The sequence below is a fragment of the Numida meleagris genome, chromosome 13 (assembly GCF_002078875.1).
Source record: "Numida meleagris isolate 19003 breed g44 Domestic line chromosome 13, NumMel1.0, whole genome shotgun sequence".
In the NCBI taxonomy this organism is placed as follows: domain Eukaryota; kingdom Metazoa; phylum Chordata; class Aves; order Galliformes; family Numididae; genus Numida; species Numida meleagris.
The window spans coordinates 12,432,279-12,455,660 of record NC_034421.1 but is presented as its reverse complement, the minus strand read 5'-3'; the positions used below and the strand labels follow the sequence as shown (position 1 = coordinate 12,455,660).

Sequence of the window (23,382 nt, the reverse complement as noted above, 5' to 3'; positions counted from 1 at the left end):
GTTGTACCCTTACCTACTGTTTGGGAAGTGCAGGGATCCATCGGTTTAGGCCAGAATCCATGAACTTGGATTGTCTGAAATAGAATCTACATTAGATATTGCTCCTTAAGTCAAACTGACTACAGTATATCTTGCTGAAGTCTGATACGGTTATATTGCTTGTTGGTGAAGGGTGGATCTAAACGGTGTTACAGAAATAGGGAAAAAGGATTTTACTTTGAAATTTCAGCCTCTTACTTTGTCTCCTACTTGCCTATGCCAAAAGTATTTGTCAAGATTTCTTTAAGGATTTACTGGATTTGTACAAAGCCCTGTTTGGCTGAGCAGGTTTTTTGCAAGTCCTTAGGAGAAGTTGGACATGAGGCTCACCATTTCAAATGGGGGCACTCCAGAATTACAGATCATTAACTCAAAGGTAATTTATGCAATTTGAATTCGGCTTCTTATGTTCTTGCAGTGTGATAGCAAGGTTTGATCACAGGCTCAGTGAGTATGTTCCATATTTGACTGCTTTGTAAGAGCCCTCCTGTGCCTCTGGAATAAATCTGTCCAGTTTCGAAATTCTGGAGCAATATGATTTAATCTCTTGCCAGCAGTGGATTGGGAAATGATAAGAATCTTTCATGCTCCATAGCAGATATTTTGGGGCTTTCATCTTGCTTTCCCCATGACATTTTTCTTCCCTCGTTGTGAAACATATGTACGTGTGTATGTTCTCTTTATGTATATAAGTTAAAAACTCTTTTTTTTGTTGTTGTGGGGATAAACTAGAGGGAACGAAGATATTTTGCTAAGCGGTATTTCCTAAATAGTTTGGATATAACGGCCATCCTCACACATCCCTTTTTTATATATTATTTTTGCCAATTCCCGCAATGGTTGACCAAAATGAAAATTGCCCTTTTGATCTGAATGGCTTTTCTGGGTGAAACACAGTTCAAAATAAATATTTCTGCAAGGGCTGGCACTGAAATCATAGTTTTATGTTATTTCCACTCCTCCACCTCCTTCTGCCACTGAAAACACACACATTTCCCGCAGCCAGAGCTAGGAATCATCAATTGCAATTAATTGGGGCAGGAAATGCCTGGGTTGAGTTTTGATGTGATTTCCTCATGCTCCTGCTGGGCAGCAGGTCCTGTGGGTGCAAGCGGTCGGGGAGACCACCAGCTTCCCACTTTCTCAACATTCTGCCTCCTCACCCGCCTTGTCTTCAGGGAGAACTCTGGTTTTGGTCCCTATGACCCACATGGACTCACTGAACGTGCCTCAGATGTGAAGCAGCTGTCCTGGTTTAGGACAGTGTGGGGCTCGGCTTTATTCTGGGAGCTCTTCCCTGGACCTTAATGGATGGCTCAGCTCCAGTCCCTGCTGTGTGCAGCCCCGCAGGACTGCTGCCAGCTCAGCCCCGAGCACACCCACTGCTCTGTGAGCTGCGTGAAATCGCCAAGCTGGATCCACTTCTGTGCCCCTCGTTGCCACATCGTGATCAAACATAATGATGTTGGCAATATTCGCTTGTGCCTGAGGCTGACAGAGGCTTCAAAAGCCTTTCAGCCCGACATTAGTTTTTTGAACTTAATGTAAATTGAGTGGATTGTAAGAAATACAAGTTGTGACACAGCTACTTGTTAGTAGCCTTTTTTTTTCCTTTAAGAAAAGGTATTTATTTTGCATTCTAAATAGTGTCAATATTATTTTTTTGCCCGTCAGAATCCCTGCTATTGCATATCTGCCTGTACTGGGGCAGGAAGCTGCTGCAGGCACTTGGGTCTGCCGTCACCCATTAGTCTCACTTTCTTCTCTTCTGCCTTTTAGTGCCAAGCATGCCCTGGCCATCAGGTCACCAGTACCTAAATTATGTTCTCACCTCTAAACCAACCACCTGCTAAAAATCCTTGGGGTGTGTAATGGTGAAGGAAGAAAGGCTGAGTGCGCTCCCAGCGTGAAGCTGTGGCAGAAAGCAGTGCCAGCTGCACACGCATGTAGCAAGGATGAGCAGGGGACAATTTCTGCAGCAGCCCTGGTGAGCAGTCCCACTTCTGCTGGCTGTGGGACCTTCCCAGTGCACGGGGTACAGGAGCATAGAACCCTTTCTGGCTTGGGCTGAAAATATGACCTGATGTGGGTGCCCAGGAACCTGCTGTGTTCCCTGACAAGGGGCTGCAGGTGACCTCGGGGCCACCATGGCAAAGCACTCCCCAAAGGGAATCCCCATCCTCAAGCTCCTGGCAGTTCCCTCTCTGGCTCCTGACCAGGCCACCTGCGTTTGAAAGTCTATGGGACTTCGCTTGGGTTTCTGTGTTATTAATCCCCCCCCGTGAGAAATCCCAGGCTGTTCTGGACCTCTTCCCTCCGTGCTAGGCCAGCTGCCAGGGCAGTGCTCCTGCTTCATGTCAGCGCAGGAGGCACTGTGAAGCTGGTGTGCTTCCAGGGGACCAGGGGAGCCCTGTTTTCCCCTTGAAGGCTGCAACCCGATGCTCTCAGCTGCCCTTGCTGTATAGTGGGATACTTTTTTGGCCTGAACACTGAATAAAGCAGGTCAAAATCAAACCATCTGTCTAGATAACAAGTGATACAGATAAAAATAGACCTCTGTGCTCCGGATGTGTCCCAGCTGTCCTCACAGAGCTGCTGGGCAGTGCACACAGGCTATAGAAAGGTGATGGAAAAGGGACTGTGCTGGCTCTGAGCACTGCATGGCTCCACAGTGTGCCAGCCAAGAGGGCTGGGGCTGTTACGAGCGGTCTCAACCACGTCTTGTGGCAGGAGCACAGTTTCTCATGAATTTTAAGCAGAAGGGAGGAAATGCCAGTTTCCAGCAGAGAAAGATGAGGCAAAATCATGTAATCACATGTTCATGTTGACATAACAACCACCAGAAGAGTGCATCCTTCGGCTGGTCCTTGGAGGATCCATTTGAAACAGAAGCGCTCCCTGCAATCCCTCCCCATAACATTCCTTCCCATAACAGCCCTTTGGACACTGAGTTAGGCAAATCATCTCCCCTCTGCTAGCTGAGACCTAGGCTGGGCAATTCCTTTTTCAGAAAAAGACCAAAGACTCCTCTTTATTTTCAGGAGGTCTCTTTTTCTTTCAGATAAGGAAACCAAAGACCCAAATAGCAAACACAGGAGGTATTTTTTGTCCTCCTGAGAAGTGCGTTTGCATCTGGGAAGCTCTTCTGGTCAGGGTGGGTATGACCAGCCTTGGGCTCACATCACTGATTTATCCATGTGAAACAGCGCTGGGGGCAAACACCTGACATCCCATCTCAATGCAGAGGGAACCACCCTCGGAGCTGCTGGAGAGGGATGAACAACAGCTCTACAGCTTGGGGCCAACCCACCCCACCATGTACCAGGTTTGGAGGAGAACTTCCTAAGGCCTTCCTGGGGGGTGACACTCAATGAGCAGAGATGAAAATACATTTATCAACTCCTGGGCCCAGACAGGACCACCCAAACCCTATGTCTGAGAGCACTGTCTGTGACCACTACCTCATGGAGCCTGTTCTGTGTCCACACATCCTAAGAACGTGCCTCATGTCATGTGGTTGCTGTCAGAATCTGGTCTTAAGTCACCTCATTCCGTGTTTTTTAGGCTGATACAGTGCGCTGAAGGAGAAGCACCTTAGCTCGGAGCAGTGTGAGGAGTGCTCTCTGCAATGGTGTTGCGAGAACAGGAGCGAGAAATCATGATTCAGTGCACGAACTTTGTTTTCCTCACAAAACACACCCGCTGCTGGCAGGAGGTTAAGAGCAGGGGTGGGTCAGAGCAGCCCTGCCTCCTGAGCGTTCCTTCCAAGGGGCCTGCAAGTTCATCTCTCTTATGTTACTGAGCGCTCCTTTTCCTTGTTTATGTGGTAGAAACATATGAAAACAATTTGTGCCTGTTAAGCTTCATGGAGCTCTCTGGACAATTGGGGTTCTGCATGCAATTTAGTTTCCACCTTGTCAAGGGCTCGCTGGGGCTCTGTGCTGCTTTATCAGCGGTCAGCGAGGCTCCCTGGGGGCTGCTGAGCTCCCAGCACATGCAGCTCTGCCACTCATCTTCATCACCCTTGCATGATGGAGATGGCAATATAGCAAAGGATGCTCCCGCCAGTGATTTCTGATGTAAAAACCATATGGAGCTGTGGTTTTGGGACCGGATGATGACAGACATGCATGCTGCTGGCCTTACGAGAGTGTCTGTCAGGGCTCTAGCAAACCTTGGTGTGAGCAATGTGTGCTGAGCAATGCTCCGCAGAGGCTGGATGGAGAAATCGCCAGCAGCAGTCCCAGGACAAAGGCTGAGCAATGAGATGGATCCTGCCATGCAGGAGGGGGAATGGTTGGGCCAGGAGGAAAGAAACAGCTCAGGGAAGGGATGATACACTAACCACATGGCTGGGGGAGAAGGTGTGAAGAACTTGATGGGAAACGCAGGAATAATGGAGGGGCAGGAGGGGGCAAGAAAATGAGGCAGGGAGGTCAAGGACAGTACAACGGCGAGAAAGAGCGAGGCGGCTGAGAGCAGCACAGCCAGTGCCGGCTGTTCTGGGGGCCGGCAGCATACACCTGCACTGGGGAAGCCTCGAGGGCTCTCAGGGGTGGCAGTGGGACCATGAGGACCGGCTGGGATCTGAGCGCTGCCAGTCCCTTCCGCCAGGCAACGCAAACTGCCCAGCTCCTGGCTTCGGGCTCTGCAGATGTCCGTCGGGGATCAGCTCCAGGGCTGCCCAGGAGCTGGGCGCCCCGGGAGAGCAGCTTCGGAGCAGCCGAAGGCTCGGAGGTAACGGGACCGGCTTTTCTGACGACGCCGTGGTACCGCGCAGCTGAGCTGGGGCCCGGCGGGGAGGACCGCCCGCTCTCCGAGGCGGACCCCAGGACTTGCTCCGAGGCGCAGCTCGCGGGCCCGGCCCGCAACCGGCAGCGGCGGCGCGAGGCGGGGAGCGGGAGGGGGGCGGCCTCCGCGCTTCGGGGGCCGCGGGCGGGGGCCGAGGACCGGCCGCTTCCGCCCGGCGCGGCGCATTCCAGCGCTGTGAGTCAGGCGGCGGCGCGGCGGGATGCGTCCCGCGGCCCCGGGCGCTCGCAGCTCCTCGGCGGGGCGCACACCGCCGAGCCCGGCGCGGCGCCCAGCGGCCATTTGCATGCCGCGGCTGTGAATGGCGTGCCCGGCCGGCCGGCCCCTGGCACGGGGGAGGAGTCTCCGCGCCCTGCTCGGGCCGTGCTCCGCGGCGGCGGCCCCTTAGCCGCACTGGGGCGGCCCGAGTCCGGCGGCTCGCCGAGGCGCTTCCCCGCCTTCCCGGTGAGTGCGGGGCAGGGGGGCGGCGGGGTGGGGGGCGGCGGGCGAGGGGCGCTGCCCCGGCCCCGCAGCGCACGTGAGTCGCGGGCTCCGTCCCGCTCCGCGGCCCCGCCGTCTCCGCCGCGGCTCGGCAGCCCCCTGCTGGCGGCACCGCCCGGCCCGGCCCCGCGGGCACCCCCCGGGTTCGGTGCGCCCCGAGCGGCGGCTGTCCGGCGCGGGGGCACGTCGGCGGGGGGGCACGTCGGCGGGAGAAGGCTCCGCGGTGCTGCGCGCAGGTGCCGGCTCCGATCGCTGTCCCGAGCGCTGGGGCCGGGCAGCTCCTCCTCAGCCCTCGGCCAGCCTCTCTCAGACGGGCACCGGGGCGCCCCCGGGTGCAGCTGTCGGTCTGCTGCGGAACCTCGGCTCGTCCCGGTGCCGCAGCGGGAGCCCGGTCCCGTCAGCTCTCGGGGTCCGGCGAAGGGCAGGAGCAGCGGTGCGAGACCCGTTCAGTCGTTAGGACCGGGAGTGACAGGGTCTGCAGCGGTGGTGTGGGGACCTGGTGACCCCGGCGCCTTTGGCTGCAGGGGAAGGAGCGTGTTCATGGCTCGTTTCAGCTGAGCCAGGTCCGTGCTGAAAGGCCCTTCCAGCCCCGTCTCGCCACGCGTTCCCACCCACTGCTCCCCTGGCGCTGGCACTGGGCGTTGGGCAGCTGCCTCGTGAGCTGAGCGGGGATCGTGGTTTCTGTACATGAGGGTTTTCCTCTGCATTCAGTCCCACGCTGACGTTTTGCACCCAAGTGAGGGAATCACAGCGTGGTGCTGGCTGGAGCTCTTGCAGGATTGCTCCCTCAGAGCCAAACCCTCTTGGGCTTCTCAGAAAGCCACCCATCTTCTTTCCCCCTTGTAGTGTGCCACACAGTGGTGCACCAAAGAGCCCCCTGAGTGCTTTTGACTCATGCTTTCCTTTCGCGTAACTGCAGAGGTGGCAGCGGCACAGATGAGGGTTGCCCAGTGGAGCATTCATTCCCTATGGTGCTGGCTGCCCTGGCTCTCGCAGGTTGGGTTTGTGGCGGTGTTGGTTGGGGATGTCTCCAGCCTGGGTCTCCAACAAGCAGGAAGTTGGTTCTTTTCTTCCTGTTTTTGTCCCCTTGGCTGCTGATTTCCTCTGGGAAGAAAGCTGTGCATTCTGCAGTAAAGGAAAAAAGCTATACGTAATGGGAAGGGACGAGGCAGCAAAAGCTGGAGGAAGGGATCCGAAGGCGCTTTGGAACAAAGCATGGGCTGAGGAGGGAACACCATGTTCTTGCTGTGGCAATGCTGATACAAAGACAATAAATGCAGGGGTAGAAGGGCCCACTTGGGGCAAGCTGGGGAGCAGACCCTGGGAAGGAGAATCGGGTCTTTGCTCTGTGTGTGGAAGTAGAAGAGCTGGAAAGCAACATATCTCCGTGATGCAGTGTTTGCAAGAGGAGGTGATAAGTTGGGTTAGATCTGTTGATATAGTTGGAAAGAAGAGGTGAGCTTTTAGGTGCTTCCTTCCTTCAAGTTCTGATGGAAGGACTTCAAGAAAGACCTTGTGGGCCTGAAGGCTTGTCTGCTTGTTGTCCCTCCAATCTGTTGGGCCGGTCACGGCTATCCTCTCACGGAATCTCCCCCTCCTGCTGCTCTACACACAGATCCTCATGGCTGCTGAGGTCTCTCCATGGCCAGTAGGGCTCTGCCATCCCTGTGCCGGGTGTGGGAGCCTGGTTTGGGCCTGGGCAAGGAGAGCGAGCTCTGCTGCTGTCCCTGAGCTCGCTGGCCCCGAGTCCCCTGGAAGGAGCGGCTCTCGTGCGGCCGTGTGTCAGCGGTGTGCCCGCTTCAGCGCGTTCCCATGAAAGGAGGTTAACGCTGAGCAGCGTAGAAGCAACTCCCACAAAACTCGTTCTGCTCTGGGACTTCCCATGACAGGCCTTTTTTTTTTTTTTTTTTTTTAAGCAATACACTTGGAGGAGATCTGCCTACAAACTGGCTTTTCAGGTTCTGGGGAAAGCCGTGGCCCAGGGCTGAGCAACACCTTGCTCTGTGCGGGGTGGGCCTCAGCCAGGCTGCAGGGCCTGGAGCACGGCCTGCACCTCTTCCCTGGGCAGTTCACTCCCTGGGGGTGATGTCCTGTGGAGGGGAGCAGCCCCTGTCACGGGGTTTGGCCGGTGGCACGTTTTCCTTCTGCAGTGGGGACTGTGAGTGCTGCAGCTGAGTGCGAGCACGAGGCAGGAATAGGAATTCCTTTTGGGATCATCAGTCCTGTTCCTCTGGAATCCAGCCCCGGAGAGTAGCCAGCAAGTCCCAGCATGTTGCCCTGAGCCAGGCAGGGTCTGCTGAGTGTAGCATGATAGGACAGTTTATTTCGGGCACAGAGCCCACATGCTTAGATATAAATAGTAAAGATTTGATTCCATTCAGTGTATTGGATCTTTCTGCAGTGTGAGCACATAGCCCAGTTAGTGCTGAAGGTCTGAGATGGGCAACATGAGCAAGAGTCCTGGGTTGTTTTCCTTTCCTATTCAATGCACCCAGCACCCAGCGACAGGGCTGGCAGAGCACCCAGTGTGCTGCTGGAGCTGCTGCCTGTGTGCCAGATGGGCTGGGGGCTGAGCCGCTAGCGTTTCGCTGTCTTCATCTCCAGAACTTTTACCTGGCAGAACAGTCTTTCATAATCCTTGTGGCTTCTACCTTTCTTCCTTAGTTATCTGTGGAGGCTTTGGCATCATGTGGAGACCGTACACCCTTTGCAGAGGTTCCACCCTTACTTGTGACCAAACGCATTGCTTATTAATGCCCGCAGCCACCTGCCTGTCACCGTTGTATGACCCATTTCAGTAGAAGTACTTAAAACTTGAGGATGGATTCCTTGTTTTTTTCTCTGAGCTCAGATGTGGATCAGTTTCTTTTCAGCTGAGGAGGTGCCAGACCCTTTGTGTAACTTTGTCATCATCTGGTTGGAATGAAGCAGACAGGAACTGTGCAGATCTGGCACTGTTACCGTAAGGTTGCCTCCCTGCTGCTGGGTATATACTTGTTGTTTTAGGTAACCCATGGAATGTGTGCATTGCCTGCCAGCTCACAGAGCTCTGTTGCATCGTCTCTCTAGCTACAACTTGCATTGTGGGAGCTGCAACCAGGATTTAGTGGCAATTACTGTGTCTGGCTCATGGGTAAGAAGTCTCGGTGCTCCTGGAAAGTAGGACTAGCAGATTGAATCAGTTGAACTGAATGGATGCCAGGACTTGTTGCTCAGTCTGTTAGTGTCCAGTAACTCCTCTCTCAGGTCAGCATCCACCATGCAAGTGGCAGAAGAATATTTAGGAAGGATGTTCCCAACCCTTGCAGCAGTCAGACCCCGGTGACGAGGGAGGCAACAGGGAAGATTTCACCTTGGAAGGGAGCGGATCTATTAGGCAACGTTTCTCACGGTCATGTTCCCGTGTCCCTGAAGAGCCCTGAACAGACTCAGTATGTGGATCACCAGTTGCACTGAGACGCGGAACCCCTCACTCAGTGCAGGGAGGGCAGGGCAGGGCTTGTCTGCCAGCCCTCTGGTTGCAGGCAGTGCCATCAGGAAGGGCTGGGGCAGCTCTGAGAGCAAGACAGTAGCTTGTGGTGTTGCTGCACAGTGTGTTCATGTTGAGGTTGCATATTGTCATGTCCTTGCTAGCTGAACTTCAGTGGCTTTTTGGTCCTGCTCATTTGGCTGCACACCAGGACTAGTGAGAGCCCGCTTAAGATCGCGTCCCTGATACTTGGAGCAGTCCATGCTGCTCTAGGAATGAGGAAGTGGGTTTTCCTTTTTTTTTTTTAAAAAAAAAAAAAAAAAAAAAAAGAAAACAAGTGTTGAGGTGATACCACAAAGAACAAATCAGTAGAAGGGTTTTTTCACCCAAACTCTGATCAAATCCTTATGAATAACAAACAGTGGCTGTTTGCTGCCTGGGGAAGGCAGAGTTTATTCTTCAAATCAACCTTAGCTGTTGAGTCCCCTAATGTTATGTAGTGCAAGTTTACTGGTTGTGTGCTGTGTTTGCTGTAAGGACAGCAGATGCCAAATTGACGTAAGGCTTGCGTGTGCTAAAATTTCCTTTGGGCTTCTTCAACTATGTAGATGTACCATTTGTTTCAAACTTAGTTGAAGCTCTTGTGTGTGTGCTGCAGAAACGTTTGACCTATTGCAGTGTAGACCTGAGCAGTACCTGAGGGTACATTCTCAGAGGTGCTGGGGCATAGTAATCAGCATCTTTAAAACAGTTGTTATTAAAGGAAATTTAACTTCTTCTCAATGGTCTAAGAAGTGTGTTGCAAAAGACTTCCCAGGGGAGAAGAGCTTGGAAGGCAAGCCCGATCTTGCCTTTTCTGGGTAGCCTACCTAGCTGCCTCCTCCCCTTCCTGTTTCCACTTTGCTGCGAGGCAGCCCCTTGCTCTGCTGGTCAGCAGCACTCCCTGCTCAGAAGGTTTTCCTTTGAGAAGGAACAGTCTGGATGAGGTCATCCCGAAGCTGCACGAGATGCTGCTTTTACTGTTCTGCAGGTCTGGCGCTTACCCGGCTTTAACTTCATGCAAGTTGTAGCAGCTTGAATTTTAAAATCTCGAGGGCTCACATGTCTGGGGTTGGTGAATACAGCTTCCGTGTTTCAGGTGTTATTGCCCCGTAGCGATCGGCAGATGGGAGATATGTTTCTCCGTCACTTGAAAGCAAAGATCAGTGCTCTAAAGTGAGCTGCAGAAGACAACTGGCTGCAAATCGCTTTGCCAAAAGGTGTGAGTGTGCCTTCCCTTTCTCTGGCTGCCCTGGGACTGGTAGCTCAGAGAGAGCAGTGAGGCAGAATGTGCCATTCGCTCTCACTGGGCATTAGATTTTTAAAATGTTCACTTTTTTTTCCTTCCTGAAACAAAGTTAGAGTGTTGATCATTTTTCTTTGCGCCGTGGGTTGGAGCATCGGACACACGTGAATTTACACGAGCACACGCCTGCGGAGCAAGACAAGCTCTTCCCACGACTGCTTTCCCATTAGACAGGGAGAGAGAAGACGGATGACCAGCTGTCACGCCCCAGCAAAAGCAGAAATTGGAGCAACAGGAGCAGCTCCTTCTGCAAGAAGAGCAGTCCTCATTGCTGTGAGCATTGCTGGGGTGCGTGGGCTTAGTTTTTCAGTTGTATTCAGGGGAACAGAACTCCTGTCACGCTGCAGAAAGCAGATGTGTGATGCTGAGTGAGGATGCGCTGCATTTCAAAGGAGCATGTACAGAAATGGCCCGAATGGCTCAGATGCTGCTGCTTCCATCCCTCCTGAATATACAATGTCTTCTAGTGGCTTCTGCCTTTGTTATTTCCTCAAAGATTTTTTTTTTTTTAGACTGCCATTCACCGTGGATCTATGTAACTTTCCATAGGAAATGTTGTCATCAGCGGCAGTTTTGATCTCATTTGCCAGCGAGATATTTTTATTTAGCGCGACAAATAGTGATTCTTAGCTGCTTTTAATACTGAGGTGGGTGCATGGGCAGCAGCTATTCCAAAAGCAGCCCGAGCCAGCAGACTCTCTGCCTTGAAAGTCGTTCTGGTGCCTTGCTCTTAGCTTTCCTTGCATCCTGAATTGCAGGACTCGTGATGAATGTGCAAGCTGCTAGGAAAACAAAGTTACAAATGTAGAATTTCAGTGAAAAAGGATACCTTTGTTAAAATATGGTGGTAGGGTTTTGTTGTTGTTGGTTTTTATTTTCTAATGTGGGATTATGGCTGTGCTGACAAAACCTTTTTTGAACCTTACCTTACTGCATAATCAAGGCAGTGACTGTGCCCGTGGTACCTGTGGGTGAGCCAGTCCCTCACTGCATCCCTTGTACTACTAGTGCAAACCATACAGTGTCTTCCGGAGCCCCAGTGAGCTTTTGCAGTGAGTTAAATGTGTACTAAAATAGTTTCTGTGATCACTCTTTCCTGCTTCTGTGTTAGCGGTGAGCTCCACAGCCCACAGTCCCAGGAGCCTGCTGTGCTGCTGCTGGGGAGCCCAGTGCTCTGCTACCTCAGCCTAGGCACCTTTGGGAAGGCTGCAAGAACAAGGCTTGTGTAGATGATCCTTCCTCTGCATAAACTTCCAGTGTTGGCGGTCGGTTATTTATAATGGGATTTGTTAATACTTGGGTTGTTAATGTGATTACGCTGTTATCCAGTCTGGCTGCACGCAGTGTGGCACTGGACCAGCAGCAATATTCCTGGCGTCCTGCATAAGCACGCAGAGATGTGCCAGCTGTCTGGGGTCTGCTGGTGGATCTAGGTAAAAGCCAGCTCCGTTCGGAGGAGCAGGCAGTGGTCGTTCACCAGGGAATGGAGGTGCTGCTCGCTGCCAGCTGCTCAGCTGCGGTGCTGGATGTGCTGGGGCTATCAGACAGTCTCAGCCCATGCCCAGGTGCAGCCCATAAGCGGCGTGCTCGGAGCGAGGCTTGAGGATGTGGCAGCAGGGACGTGGCTGTCGCATGCCGTGCCAGGCTAGCGTTCCCTATGCAAAGCTGCAGGGTGTGTTCTTGGAGAAACACAAACAGGATGAAGACACCAGAGCGCTCCAGAAAGCTTCCTGCTGCTCCCTCCTCTTTGTTGGTTGTGCTTTATGCTCGCTGCTCCCCTTGCTGGTTTCGGGGTAGGTTCTGGATGGCTCTGTGTTGGGTTTACTCTGAGATAGAGCTGCTCACTCTCTGGGCTTCATCTGGGCTCTGGGGCACATAGTGCATAGTGCCATGAGTGTCCTTCCGTCATCTGGGACACGCATGCTGTAGGAGGATGGGAAAGATGGTACCTCTGCCCAGTCTGCTGAACTTGACTGTTTTTGCTGGTGCTGCCGGCCTTGGGTTAGCCGGGGAAGCTTGGAAGCCCTTCTGTGGAAGCTCCCCGTGTGTGAGGCTTGGCTGTCAGCTCTGGAGAAGTCTGTGGAGTTGTTTTCCATCCAACAACTCCAGCAAAAATTCACTGTGCCTCTGGTGAAACAGTAGTACTTCATTCCTGCCTCACTCAGCACCTGCGCTGAGAAAGTAATTTAAGCCTCAAGAGATGCAGAACCTACCACCTCCCCCCCGTGATAGCTGCTAGCTTCCCACAGTGCTACAAATGTGAGTTTTTGGCCGTGTTTTCACGATCACTTCAAACCGTGCTGCCTGGAGAAGCGATTCCATCATCTGGCTCCAGCTGCTCCCGCTGCTCCTGCCGCTTCCCCTCTCCTGCGCTGCCACAAGTGCTCGTGGAGCCACGCGGTGACTTGGAGCAGGGAAGGAACCTGGGATGGAACAAACCAATTTCTTTGCTGGGTGATGTGGGTTGGTTCATGCGCCCAGCAGCTGCAGGGATGGCTGTGCCAGCACGGGAAGGGGACAGCGCAGCGGCTGGGGACACTGCTGCTGCCGTTGGCTCGCTTCTCCTGCAAGTGGCTGTGATGTCTTCAGAGCTGGAATTTTAGTGTTTACTTCTGTGTGCTGACTCCTGCTCTGCCTTTTGTCTGCTGGATCTAAAGGACCTGCAAGATGAGAGGCTGCTGCCTGTGGGAGCGTTTGCAGATTGCAGCTGGAGTCATCTTCTAGTTTGTTTATGGAGAAGTGCAGTTATAGATCCAGCAGGCACTAGCCCGAATCAGGTGAGCTTTTTGAGCTCTCTGTTTTTCACCTCTTCCATGTGAGGGCACCAGACCTGCATGCCCCTTGGGTCCTACACGGAGCTGCTTTGAAAGCCCATAGGAGCTCGTCCACGTCTTCTGAAAATCAAGGAAATGAGTTGCTCAAAGGGACCTCGGATCTGCTTTCGTGGTCGTGTGATTGGCTCGCAGCCATTTGCACCTCACTGGTAGATGTTCTTACAGCCTGTGTTTAAAACCCTCTGGCTCTGTGTGACTGAACCTTCTCTAAGATCCTTGGTTCCCAGGTGAGGCTTTGCACCCCTTGCGCCTTTTGCACACCAGTATCAGCCTACAGGGCTTTGCATGAAATCAAAAACTTTTTTTTTTTTTCCTTCTTCTTTTCTAATGCAGCTTCGTATTTCCTCTCTATGGGTCTGCCTGATGTCTTCCAAGACAGGAAGTTTCCACTGGTATTTCTCAGCTAATTACATTAAGTGGTTTGAAGTAAGATCCCCCAGTGCTGGCTTGGTTGCTTGTGTAGCCACAGAAGTTAAAGAACTTCCCCATGGCTTCTGCCTTCAGCCTGCCTTGCTGATTCTCACTGCAGCATCTCGTAGTAGTGCTTGTGTTCTGCCTTTCCATGGTCTGGTTTTAGAGCCATCTGTGCAAGCGTATAGCTTTTGTTTGAGCTCCTGTTGTTGCCTCTGGATAGTGCCTTGAGCTGGGGTGGGATGGGGCAGGCTGTCCTCCTGCTCTCAGGGTTTGACATCAGCATGAGTTGTCCCTTGCTTTGTGTCCCACGATTACAGCTGCTTCCTGGTCCCTGCTTGTTTCATAGGCCGTGTTGTTAGCTTGTCCCACAGTTCATCTCAGGATGAATTCACCTGTTTTTCTGACCCCTGAGGGCATTAATGAGAGCTACCAGTGGGTCAGTGCATAGTGACAGCATATGCTCCTGGCAGGGAGATGGTGTGTGGTTCCATTGGAGCCTGTGTGAAAGCTGGTCTAGAGGAGAGGTGTTCTGGGAGGCAGGTGACAAAGGCTCATGCCTGGTTTGGTGTTTCAGCTAAGCTGGTATCATGGTGAGCCATCACTGAATAGGCGGGTCCTACCCTTCCTGTCTCGGGTTGCTCAGAGCTTATCTGCAATTCTGAGCTTCTCCAGGATGTCAGATCAACAAGAAGTAATTTACTTTTGGGTAGAGTTAGTATTGTGCTGGTGGCACACCTTGAGGTGGCTCACTGGGGTAAATCTGCCCCTTGGGCGGCAGCTCTGCAAAGCCTCACAGCATCTCCTCCGAGCTCAGTGGTGAGGAAAGCAGGAGAGATCCCACTAGGGCAGGGCTGATGCTCTTGCTTTATTTCCAAGGAGGTTTCTTAGTGTGGGATGTAATGCAGGTCTCAGCCAAAGCCTGGGTGGTGCTGGTCCCTCGACAGCTTTCCCCCAGCACGCAGGGTCACGAGCCTGCTCTGCCTTCCCTGTCCCTGCCTGCCCTCAGCCCCTCCATCTGGCTTGTTTTAAAGGTCTGGCTTGCGCCTGGTGTTTGAGATAATCCTTGTAACTAGTTGGGTCTGATCCATGCTAGATGATGTTATTGGCAGTAGTGAGGCTGGAACCCCGCTGCTCCTCTTCTCCACAGGCTCCCTGCCTTCCCCCTGCTTGCTGGGCTGGCAGCAGTCCTGCTGCCTCCCTGGCTGCTATCTGGAGAGCACGTCGAGGATCCCAGCTTCTTTGCTGCCATCCTGCTCAGAAGCTTGCCGCATACCTCAGCCACAGGAGCAGCACAGCAAAGACCTTTCAGGTCTGCAGGCTTGCTGGGGGCTCAGCACACCGGGCACTGCACATACAGCTGTTGCAGTGCTGGGGGTGGAAAGAATGGAGACCAGCCAGAGGGTTGGCAGGGGCCGAATGTGAAACACGGCGAGGGGATTGCAGTGGAAAAGTGTCTGCCACCTCCTGGGAATGTCTGCAAGAACGCACGCGTGCTGAGCTGGAGAAAGCTCCCAATGGGTGTTCGTGTGGGAGGGTTGGAAGAAGGGCGTTATTTATTTATTTATTCTTATTTTTTGCACTTGGAACGTTTTAGGGAAAACAGCAGCTTTGTTTTTAAATGGAAATGCTGTCGAAAATGGAAATTTTGGAAGAAGAAAAGCAGCAGGCATTTATGGGAAAAGCTCCGGTGGTCTGTTGAAAATGGAAGGAGTGTCTGGCTTTGAAACAGTTGTGCAGCTCTCAGGCTGTGTTTGAGATGTCCGTCGGTTCTAGGAGCATGCCTGGACTCTCTGCACAAGGCTCTCCACTCTGGGTCAGTGGAATTCACTAAGCAGCTTTTCTTGATCGCATGCCAGCTTCCGAATTTAGTGCGCTCTCCCCTAGCCTCAGACACAGCACAGTGGGTTTTGCTTTAATTCAGGTACTGTGCCCTTGCTTTTGCATGCAGCTTTTGAAGACTGCATTCTCAGAGTATCTGCACCATGAAGGGTTGGTTGGTTGGTTGTTTCTCGTTGAGTTGGCCTTGTTAATCACCTTTCCATGGCTGCCACAATTGTAGATGCAGCTAGGTTTGCAAATGCCATGTCTTTGACTTATGTGCTGGAGAAGAGTTTGCGTGTCCTGACTGCTCAGCTTTGCAGTGCTGCAGGAGGATGGCACCAGGGCAGCCAATGTGCCAGCACTGCCAGGAGTGCAGGCAGGTATCGGGCCCTTCTGCTGCTCCCCAGCTGCTGCTGACAGCCCCCGTGCTTCTCTGCTACCCAGTGGGGTATCCTGCTGTGTGCGAGGATGGTAGGAAGGGCACGGGACAGATCTGTACAGCCAGGATTGGAGTGGAGAAGAGGGACAGGGAAAAGCTATTTGCTCGTCTGGCCCAAGAGCTCTGAGGCATCAAGTGAGCACAGGAAGTATCGGGTTTAAAGACAAGCTGAGGAGGACAGCTCGGCGCACAGCATGTGTTTCTGCTTTTTGCCACAGGCAGTTGTGACTGCAATCAAAGATTGCACCGGTTTCAAAAGGGAGTTTGTTAGATTCTGGAAGAAAAAATCATTGGATGGATGTAAAGATGAAAACAGAGAATGGTTAAATGCAAAGATGTCTCTGGCACAAGAAGTCCCTGAGTTATTCATAGTGCATGCAGTGACTCTGTGCTGGGAGATACGACTGTCAAGTGATCCTGTGCTCTGTACTGATGGCCAGGCATCCTCTGGTAACGAGATACTGGATTTAGGCAGACACTTGCCCTGACCTTGCATGGCTATACTGTGTATGACCCTATCCTGCGGCTGTCAGTGATCTCTTGAAAATACTGATTAGGGCAGTGCTAAGAAATGGGGATTGTTTGAGGATGTGTGACCATTCAAATGAAATGATTGTCAACACAATCGGCTTTGAAACAAAGCCTGCTGATCTGAATGAGTGCATGGATGCTGTAGCCTGAAAAGCCTCTTGAAAATAGGCATGGGGTTGGTGTGAAACTCAGCATTTTGTTGCCTGGTACTGAGGTATTTGCCGCCTTTGTTACTCTTTTAGGTTGTGCTTTGGCAAGGGGCAAGTGTGGGCAACAGCAAATCCTCTTCAGAAGTACACATGAGCAGGCAGGAGCCCTCCTAATATCCTCGCTATCCGCATCACGTAGGAAGTTGGAACAGATGCTTTTAGGCACCTCTGCAGCTATAAATGGAGCAAAGTAAGGAATTGTGACCTTTTGTTGTGTGGCACTGCATCAGTGCACGCAGGACCGTGGTGTGTGTGTACAAAGGGTATGTGTGTACAGGCCACAGTGTGAATTCCCAGACTTTTGGGGGCCTGTGGTATTTGCTGAAACTCAACCTTCATCCACCTACAGCTGAGTCGTCCCTTCCCCTCGTTCCAGCTCAGCTGAGCCCTGCGCTCCTGGCAGCCAGCCCAGCCTGTGTGACTGTGCTAGCAGCTGGTCTTCACACACTTTTAGATGAGATTCTCCTCTCCTAACCCAGTCCAGGTCACCCTCCTCTCCCTTTTGTTGACCTCTCCCCCCCCTCCCCCCCCCATGTACCTTTAGCTCTGGTAAGCCTCACTGTTTGTGTGTCTCCCTTTCCAGAGCAGTCGGGGTGAGCTGTGGGAATCGAAGGCAGGCGTTTTCAGAGAACCAGAGTCTAATTTAGCTTGGAAGGGCCCTTGCAGACTGTCTGGTTTGTGTGCTGCGCTGCTTAGGGCCTTGTTTAGGCACGGACTGGATGTCTCTGAGGACAGACAGAGGTCTCGCTACCTCTCTGGTCCTGTCCAGAGGAAGAATTCCTACCTTGCATTTTAGGTTTGTTGTGCATTCAGAATAAATTGTGTCAACGTTGTAACGGTGCTGAGCTTTAATCCAGTGAGAGCTTTCTTCTGCTCCCTCTCAAATCATGTGTACCTGCAAAGTTAAAGGGATGCTCGTTCCATCTGTTTGCCCTGGGGGGAGGATGAGGCCGACACCCCACTGGTTTTTGTCTCCTGTGGGATCTGTGGTCTGGGGCAACACAAGGAAACTGGGAAAGAATTGGATCTGTTGGCCCACTCAGCACGTGTGCTTCCCACTGCGAGCCTGCTATTGGCACGTGCTAGGGAAGGAAGAAAGAAGTAGGGGCTTGTGGAGTAGCTTAGGTTAGAAGGCACAAGTGGAGGTCTGTGATCTCTTCCTCCAGTGATATCAGTTTTCCTAACCATTTCTTTTAGCATATGCAGCAAAGTCATTGCTCTCACAGCCCGGAGAAGCTGCTCAGTCTCTGTCTTGCTGCGTGCAGCTGGAGAGGGCTGAGAGGTCACAGAGTGGGCAACCCTCTGGTTGCTTTGGTGCTTCTGTAACTCAGCAGTTTTTATTTAAGTACTGTATCATCATTATTTATGTATGAAAACCGCTCTCAGAGAACGGGCATTAATGCTGAACTAACGTTCGTGCCGCACTTGCATTACTCTGTGTGCTATGCTGTATTTCTGGAAAATGATTACATTTAAAGGAGATTAGAAGAAGCAGCTGTAAGTGGCCACTTGCTAATTCCCAAGTAGCAGTTAGCAGGGAAATGGTGGTGCTTGGCTTTGGGTGGGCAAGGGAGCCTGCATGAGTCACAGGCTGTTTTTAGAGGGAGGTCAGCAGCTTTTAGCACTGCAGTTACTTAGCTGGTTGGACTGGATCCAGATGTAATTAAGATTTAATTATGACTGCTTCTTATGGAGTCTGGATTTCACGGTAGTCTCAGAAAATCTTAATGGGGAGTAACACTAAAACTCGTGGCTGTGTTCTCTGGCACCTGGCGTGGTGTCCTGTGGCCTCAGAAACGCACTGTGTGCTCCAGGCGTGCGGGCCTGGCTGAGCAGGGCTGCACGAGCTGTGATTTCTGAACCCTCGCCAGCGCTTGGAAGTTGTGCCGTGCAAGGCCCAGGTCAGTGAATGGCAGCCGGGAGGAGGGCGGTCAGCCTGGCCCTGCAGCACGTGCCGCGTCAGAGACGTGTCCGACCCCTTCCCAAATGTGATCTCTCCCCTCTCCTAGGCCTGAAGACAAACGTGGGACAATGTCGGAGGCACGACATGACAGCACGAGCAGTTTACAGCGGAAGAAGCCACCATGGTTAAAATTGGACATCCCGGTGCCGGTGCCCGTGCCGGTGCCAGAAGAGCCGGTGCAGGTATGGGGACTGGGGGACTGCGGTCATGCAGGGGGTGTGCAGAGCCCTGCTGTGCTGACAGCATGCCTCTGCAGTGATCGCCAGCAGTCCTGGCCAAGAGAAAGGCAGTGTTGGGCATGACGGGTCATTGGGATCAGTAACAGGCTGCCCCTTCGAAGGGGATGTATGGGGAGGGTCTGAAGTGGAGGATGAGTGTGTTGCTCTCTAGGTCAGTGGATGCGGCTGTTTGGGTGCGAGGATTGTGAAAGTGGCCTTGTGTAGGGGGTGGATGTGGGAGTGAGGTATCCAGGCAAGAATTTCCTAAAGGAACTGAAGAAGTGAGGGGCTCCTAGAGAAACACCAGCCTGAAAGTGCTGGAGTTCCTGCTGAAATGAGCAGGGAATTGATCTGACTTATGAGAAGCCAAGATAATGACAGGCTGTCATCAGTAACAGCAAAGAAAGAACAGTTACTGGCAACACAAAGTTGTTAATAGCATGAGCACAAGAAATTCACTTATGAAGAGAAATAAGCATTATTGAAGAGTGATGGAGTAGAGATGAAGTGATAGTTTATTTGGGACTCTGCGAAGCATGACTAAAACACCCATGTTTCTGCTGGGAATAGGAGGAATAGCAGGAGTCTCTGCTTCAGAGTGGCAAAAACTCTTACATGTGGGTGTGATGACTGCTGGCTGCTTGTGACCTCGCTGCAGGATAAGTCTCTTATCCTGCCTGCACCAAAAGCAGATCCATGAATGGAGTGTGGTATCTGGATTTAGAGAGATGGAAGGTTTTGTATTTCCCTGGAGGGGTGTCGGGGGCGTGCTGGTGTTAAAATGGCATTTATGTTGCTCTTGGAAGAGCATGGACTGGCCTCTGCTGTTCCTTGATCCAAGGACAAGAATGGACTTCAGCTGTGTGACAGCTTCTGGCACATACACCTTGGTCCTGGTCTTCCTTTGGAAGGAAGGAGATTGGGGTTCTTTCTGCGAGGATTAGAAGAGAACATGGGGGTTTTAACTGTGTGGGTTGAAGCCTTCTGAATTGCTTAAGGCTTAGATGGATGTTGTCTTACCTGAAATCTCTAAATCCAGCTAGGCTTCTCCTGGAGAGGCACTCTGTACTTAACAGTGGAAGTTGGCATAGGTGATGTTCTCTGAAAGCCCAGTGCATAAGAGTGCATACAGGCTCCCGTGGCTTATATCTTGAGTGTCTAGGCATTGTTTTAACATAAAACTTGAAAAAAAATAAAAGAATAAAAATTAAGATTGCGGAAAGTTATCAGCTCTCTGGCTAGAACGACTAGAATTTCAAGCAATTTGAGATAGTGTCTGACCAGAGAAGCAGTCGGTTCACTGGCAAGTGAAGCAGAGGGGCAGCCTGCTCAGTCTGCATTGTGGAAATGGGATGGTATCTCTGCCAAGCTAATGAAAAATTCATGCAGATCAGCCTCGGGGCAGTTAGCAGGATGGGCTGAGAGCAGTCTGGTGATTTGCGTCAGGTTTGGCAGGTGACATTCAGCCAGGAGGTGCTAGGAGCTTTCAGACCTGAGTGCATCCAGACAATTAGGTTATGAACAAAGCTGATGTGGCTTTCCCAGCTTGCTTAGCCTGTGCCAGGCAGCAGCTGCAGCACAGACCCACCCACGGCTCTCATAGTCTTCTAGTGCAGACACAGAGCTATTTATAAAGCTAATTTCACTTGGCCCTGCTTGGTGTGCTTCACTTTACTTTGTGCAGTGGTCTAGGAGCTTGTGATCTCTGTTCCTTCTGGCTAGAAATAAGCCAGAAGGATGCAGGCACTCCTGTAACACACCCATCTACAGATGGACCTCAGTCTGTGGGCTAGGCTGGAGCCTGTCTGCACTGAAACTAAGAAAAAAAAAACAAAAAACCTCTGCAGATGCCAAGTCCAAGTGCTGACCGCTCTGTTCTGCAGATCCAGGTCTGTTTCTTCACATTAGCCAGTCATAACTCAGTCCTTGTTAGGCTGATTTTGCCACTGATCTGCATGCACCCAGCTTGTGGCTTGGACTGGGGGCAGAGGGGGGTTATTGTGCTGCTGACTAAGTGGCTCACACCCTGGCTGGCCCAGTAGATCATAGTTCTGAGAATGCTGACTCCCCTTGTGCTTTCCTTGGCAGCCAACAAGACGTCAGGCCTTTCTACGAAGCGTGAGCATGCCTGCTGACAACAGCCGCGTGCCCTCCTTGCCTAATGAAGTGAGGAGACCGGTGCTACAACGACAGACCTCAATCACCCAGACCATCAAGAGGTGAGTTGCTGAGTTCCTGGAGCCTGGTTTAGTGGATTCTGCCATCTGTTGCCATCCTTTTTTCATGGTCTTCTCATTCTCCCATTTGCCTGGCACTTCATGGCACGCTGTCATGAAGTAGGATTCAGTTGTCTCCCTTGTTACCTATCATGAGGTTGAGGTGGCAGGGTGGGTGCAGATAGGTTCCCAGTGTATGAGCCCGATGATGCTGTATAGCTTGCCTTTAATAAGTGAGGAGCAAGGTCCTGTGAGGAAAATAGTGCTGATCAGAACAGTGAATGGACCTTACCAATTAGAGTTCCTTTGTGCCTGAGGAAGCTGGCTGTTTCAGAGCCTGATGTGTAGCAACCAATATGTGATGCTGTGTCCACCAGGACCCCCGGGGCCTTTTCTCCCAAACTTCTTTCCAGCTGGGTGCCCCCAGCATGTGCTGGTGTCTGGGGATGTTCCTCCCCAGGTGCAGCGTTTTGCACTTCTCCTTGTTGTCCTTCATGAGTTTCCTCCCAGCCCATTTCTCCTTCCTTGTCACAGTCCCTCCAGGTGGGAGCACGACCCTGGCCAGTGTCCACCACTCCACAGGTTTGTGTCATCTGCAGACGTGCTGAGGGTACCCTGTCCCATTATCCAGATCATTAATGAAGATATTAAATGAGGCTGGACCCAGGACTAACCCTTGGGATGTGCTTCTAGTCACTGGCCTTCAGCTAGACGTAGTGCCACTGCTCACCACACTCTGGGCCCAGCCATTCAAGCATTTATTTATCCACCTCACTGCCCATCCAGCCCTCAGCATGGCCTGAAATCAGGCCTCTGTGACTCTTTGTGCCAGGACATTTAGACAAGAGCATGTCATGGTTGAGGGGATATCCTGGGAAGGTGCTGCGGAGGCTTTGATAAGAAGCACTGTGTGGAAGGGCCAGGGCAGCCTCCTCCCCCATAAGTCCTTACAGACAAGGGCATGTGGAGCTACAGTGAGCAAAGGAGCACTGGACAGTGAAGGTGAAGCTCCTGCATGCTGAGGAAGATGCCATCGTCCCACTTACCATCAAGGCCAGGGGCAAGCATGTATGGCTGGTGCTCTGACAGACCTGTGTCATGTCCTCCCATGCCTGCACAGACTGTAATGGCAGTGCTGGGGACCAGCTGGTGGCAGCATCCGTGCCTGTGCCTAATGGTGTGCGTAGCAGTTTTGTAACCCTGAGTGCAGGGGGTTGATGCCATTCTGCAGTGCAGAGTTTTCTCACGCAGGCTGTTGTACACAACATGAAGAGCAGCCAAGTCTCTGTCCAGGAGGAATTGCAGCTTGCACATGGTTTTTGCAGAGCACTGTGGAATGTGGGTGGCAGGGCAGGTGCAGCAGTGGGAAGGACTTTGCGAGAGGCAGAATTGCAGGAAATGTGCGAAGCATGAAAGTTACAATAAAAGCATGAAATAAATGGATCAGAAACAAAGGTGGAAGTGGAAAGTACTGAGGAATAGCCTAAAAATCAGTGCTGTGAACAGCAGAGGTAGGTATGCAGTAAAGAATTGCGGACCATAAATCCATAAAAGTGTCTTTGGGATTTGTTTTGTGAGTCCAAGGAGGCTGACTTCCAGGTTTGTTGCTTGATGCAGCCTCAGTTACACACAGAATGTGTAACTGTTCTAGCAGCAGGACTCCATACCTTCCTGTTCACGGGGCTTGGAGGACTCGGATCAAGTATGAGCTTAAGGTCAACTGTGTGTCATCTAGAACATGGCACAGGAGTGATTCAGGTGCCTGAGTGTTGGCATCTAACACTGTTTCCAGTTTCCTACAGTGTCCAACGTGTCCACACGTGGCAGCGCATGTGGCACAGATAGTCTTGTGCCTGAGGTGAGACCAGAATGACTCCAGGGCACTTCCAGTGGCACCAGACACCTGTATCGTGTATCCAAAGAGATCATATCTCAGCTTGCTGACACCTCTGGTTTCACTCTGTGGTGTCCAAAGCCAGCTGGTGTGATCTGAAGTTGGATGTCTGAGCTGAAGAAGGAAGATCAAAGAGGTCTGAGGGTGGAAGGGGATTGAAGCATCCATGGTCTCATCAAGACCAATGGGAGATGTACATCAGAGATGCAGATGCACCAATGGGATTCAGCAACCTCCTGGAACCTGCTGTCACATGCAGTGTGGCACAATTGCTGCTGATGGGGTTAAATAAAGAGATGGGGAAGCGTTAGACATAGGTTGCTGCCTGCCTCCACAGCCCAGTGGGCTCTTTCCATTCAGCTTTCTTTTCTTTGCAGCAGACAGGTACGGTTTCAAAGGAGTCAGACCCTGCCTGTTCAGGGGAACCGGGTGGGCAGGAGTTCCCTGAGAAAGCGGCAGTCCCTGCCCCGATCATTTTTCAGGTACTGGTAGAACTGAGTGTGCAACCCACCCCTGCATGTGTGTGCAAGGGCTACTGTGAACCGCACCGATTCTGGCTGTTGCTGAGACCACGTTGCCTTCCAAGGCCTCACCAGGAGGCCTGCAAGTGGATGGGAGTGAGAAAGTTCCTGTGTGCCTCTAACAGAAAACAATGGTCACTCCTACTAAATGTGTAGGCAGCTGTCAATAAGTAGCATGGG

General features: G+C 52.1%; 1 protein-coding gene across 4 annotated transcripts in view; it reads left to right on the top strand.

Annotated features, from left to right (window-relative positions):
• The window catches only part of RHBDF1 (rhomboid 5 homolog 1), a 33,741-nt gene continuing 15,492 nt past the window's right edge, over nucleotides 5,134–23,382 (top strand). Inside the window, exons 1-3 of one of the 4 annotated variants that reach the window (XM_021411513.1) lie at nucleotides 5,134–5,292; nucleotides 18,400–18,535; nucleotides 20,660–20,790. In XM_021411513.1, coding sequence (XP_021267188.1) covers nucleotides 18,422–18,535; nucleotides 20,660–20,790 — 245 coding nt within the window. In that variant the 5' untranslated portion in view covers nucleotides 5,134–5,292; nucleotides 18,400–18,421. Of the gene's footprint in view, nucleotides 5,293–9,678; nucleotides 9,828–10,406; nucleotides 10,431–17,013; nucleotides 18,292–18,399; nucleotides 18,536–20,659; nucleotides 20,791–23,382 lie in introns of those variants that run through there. The other 3 variants (XM_021411512.1, XM_021411514.1, XM_021411515.1) reach the window with 3 other exon arrangements.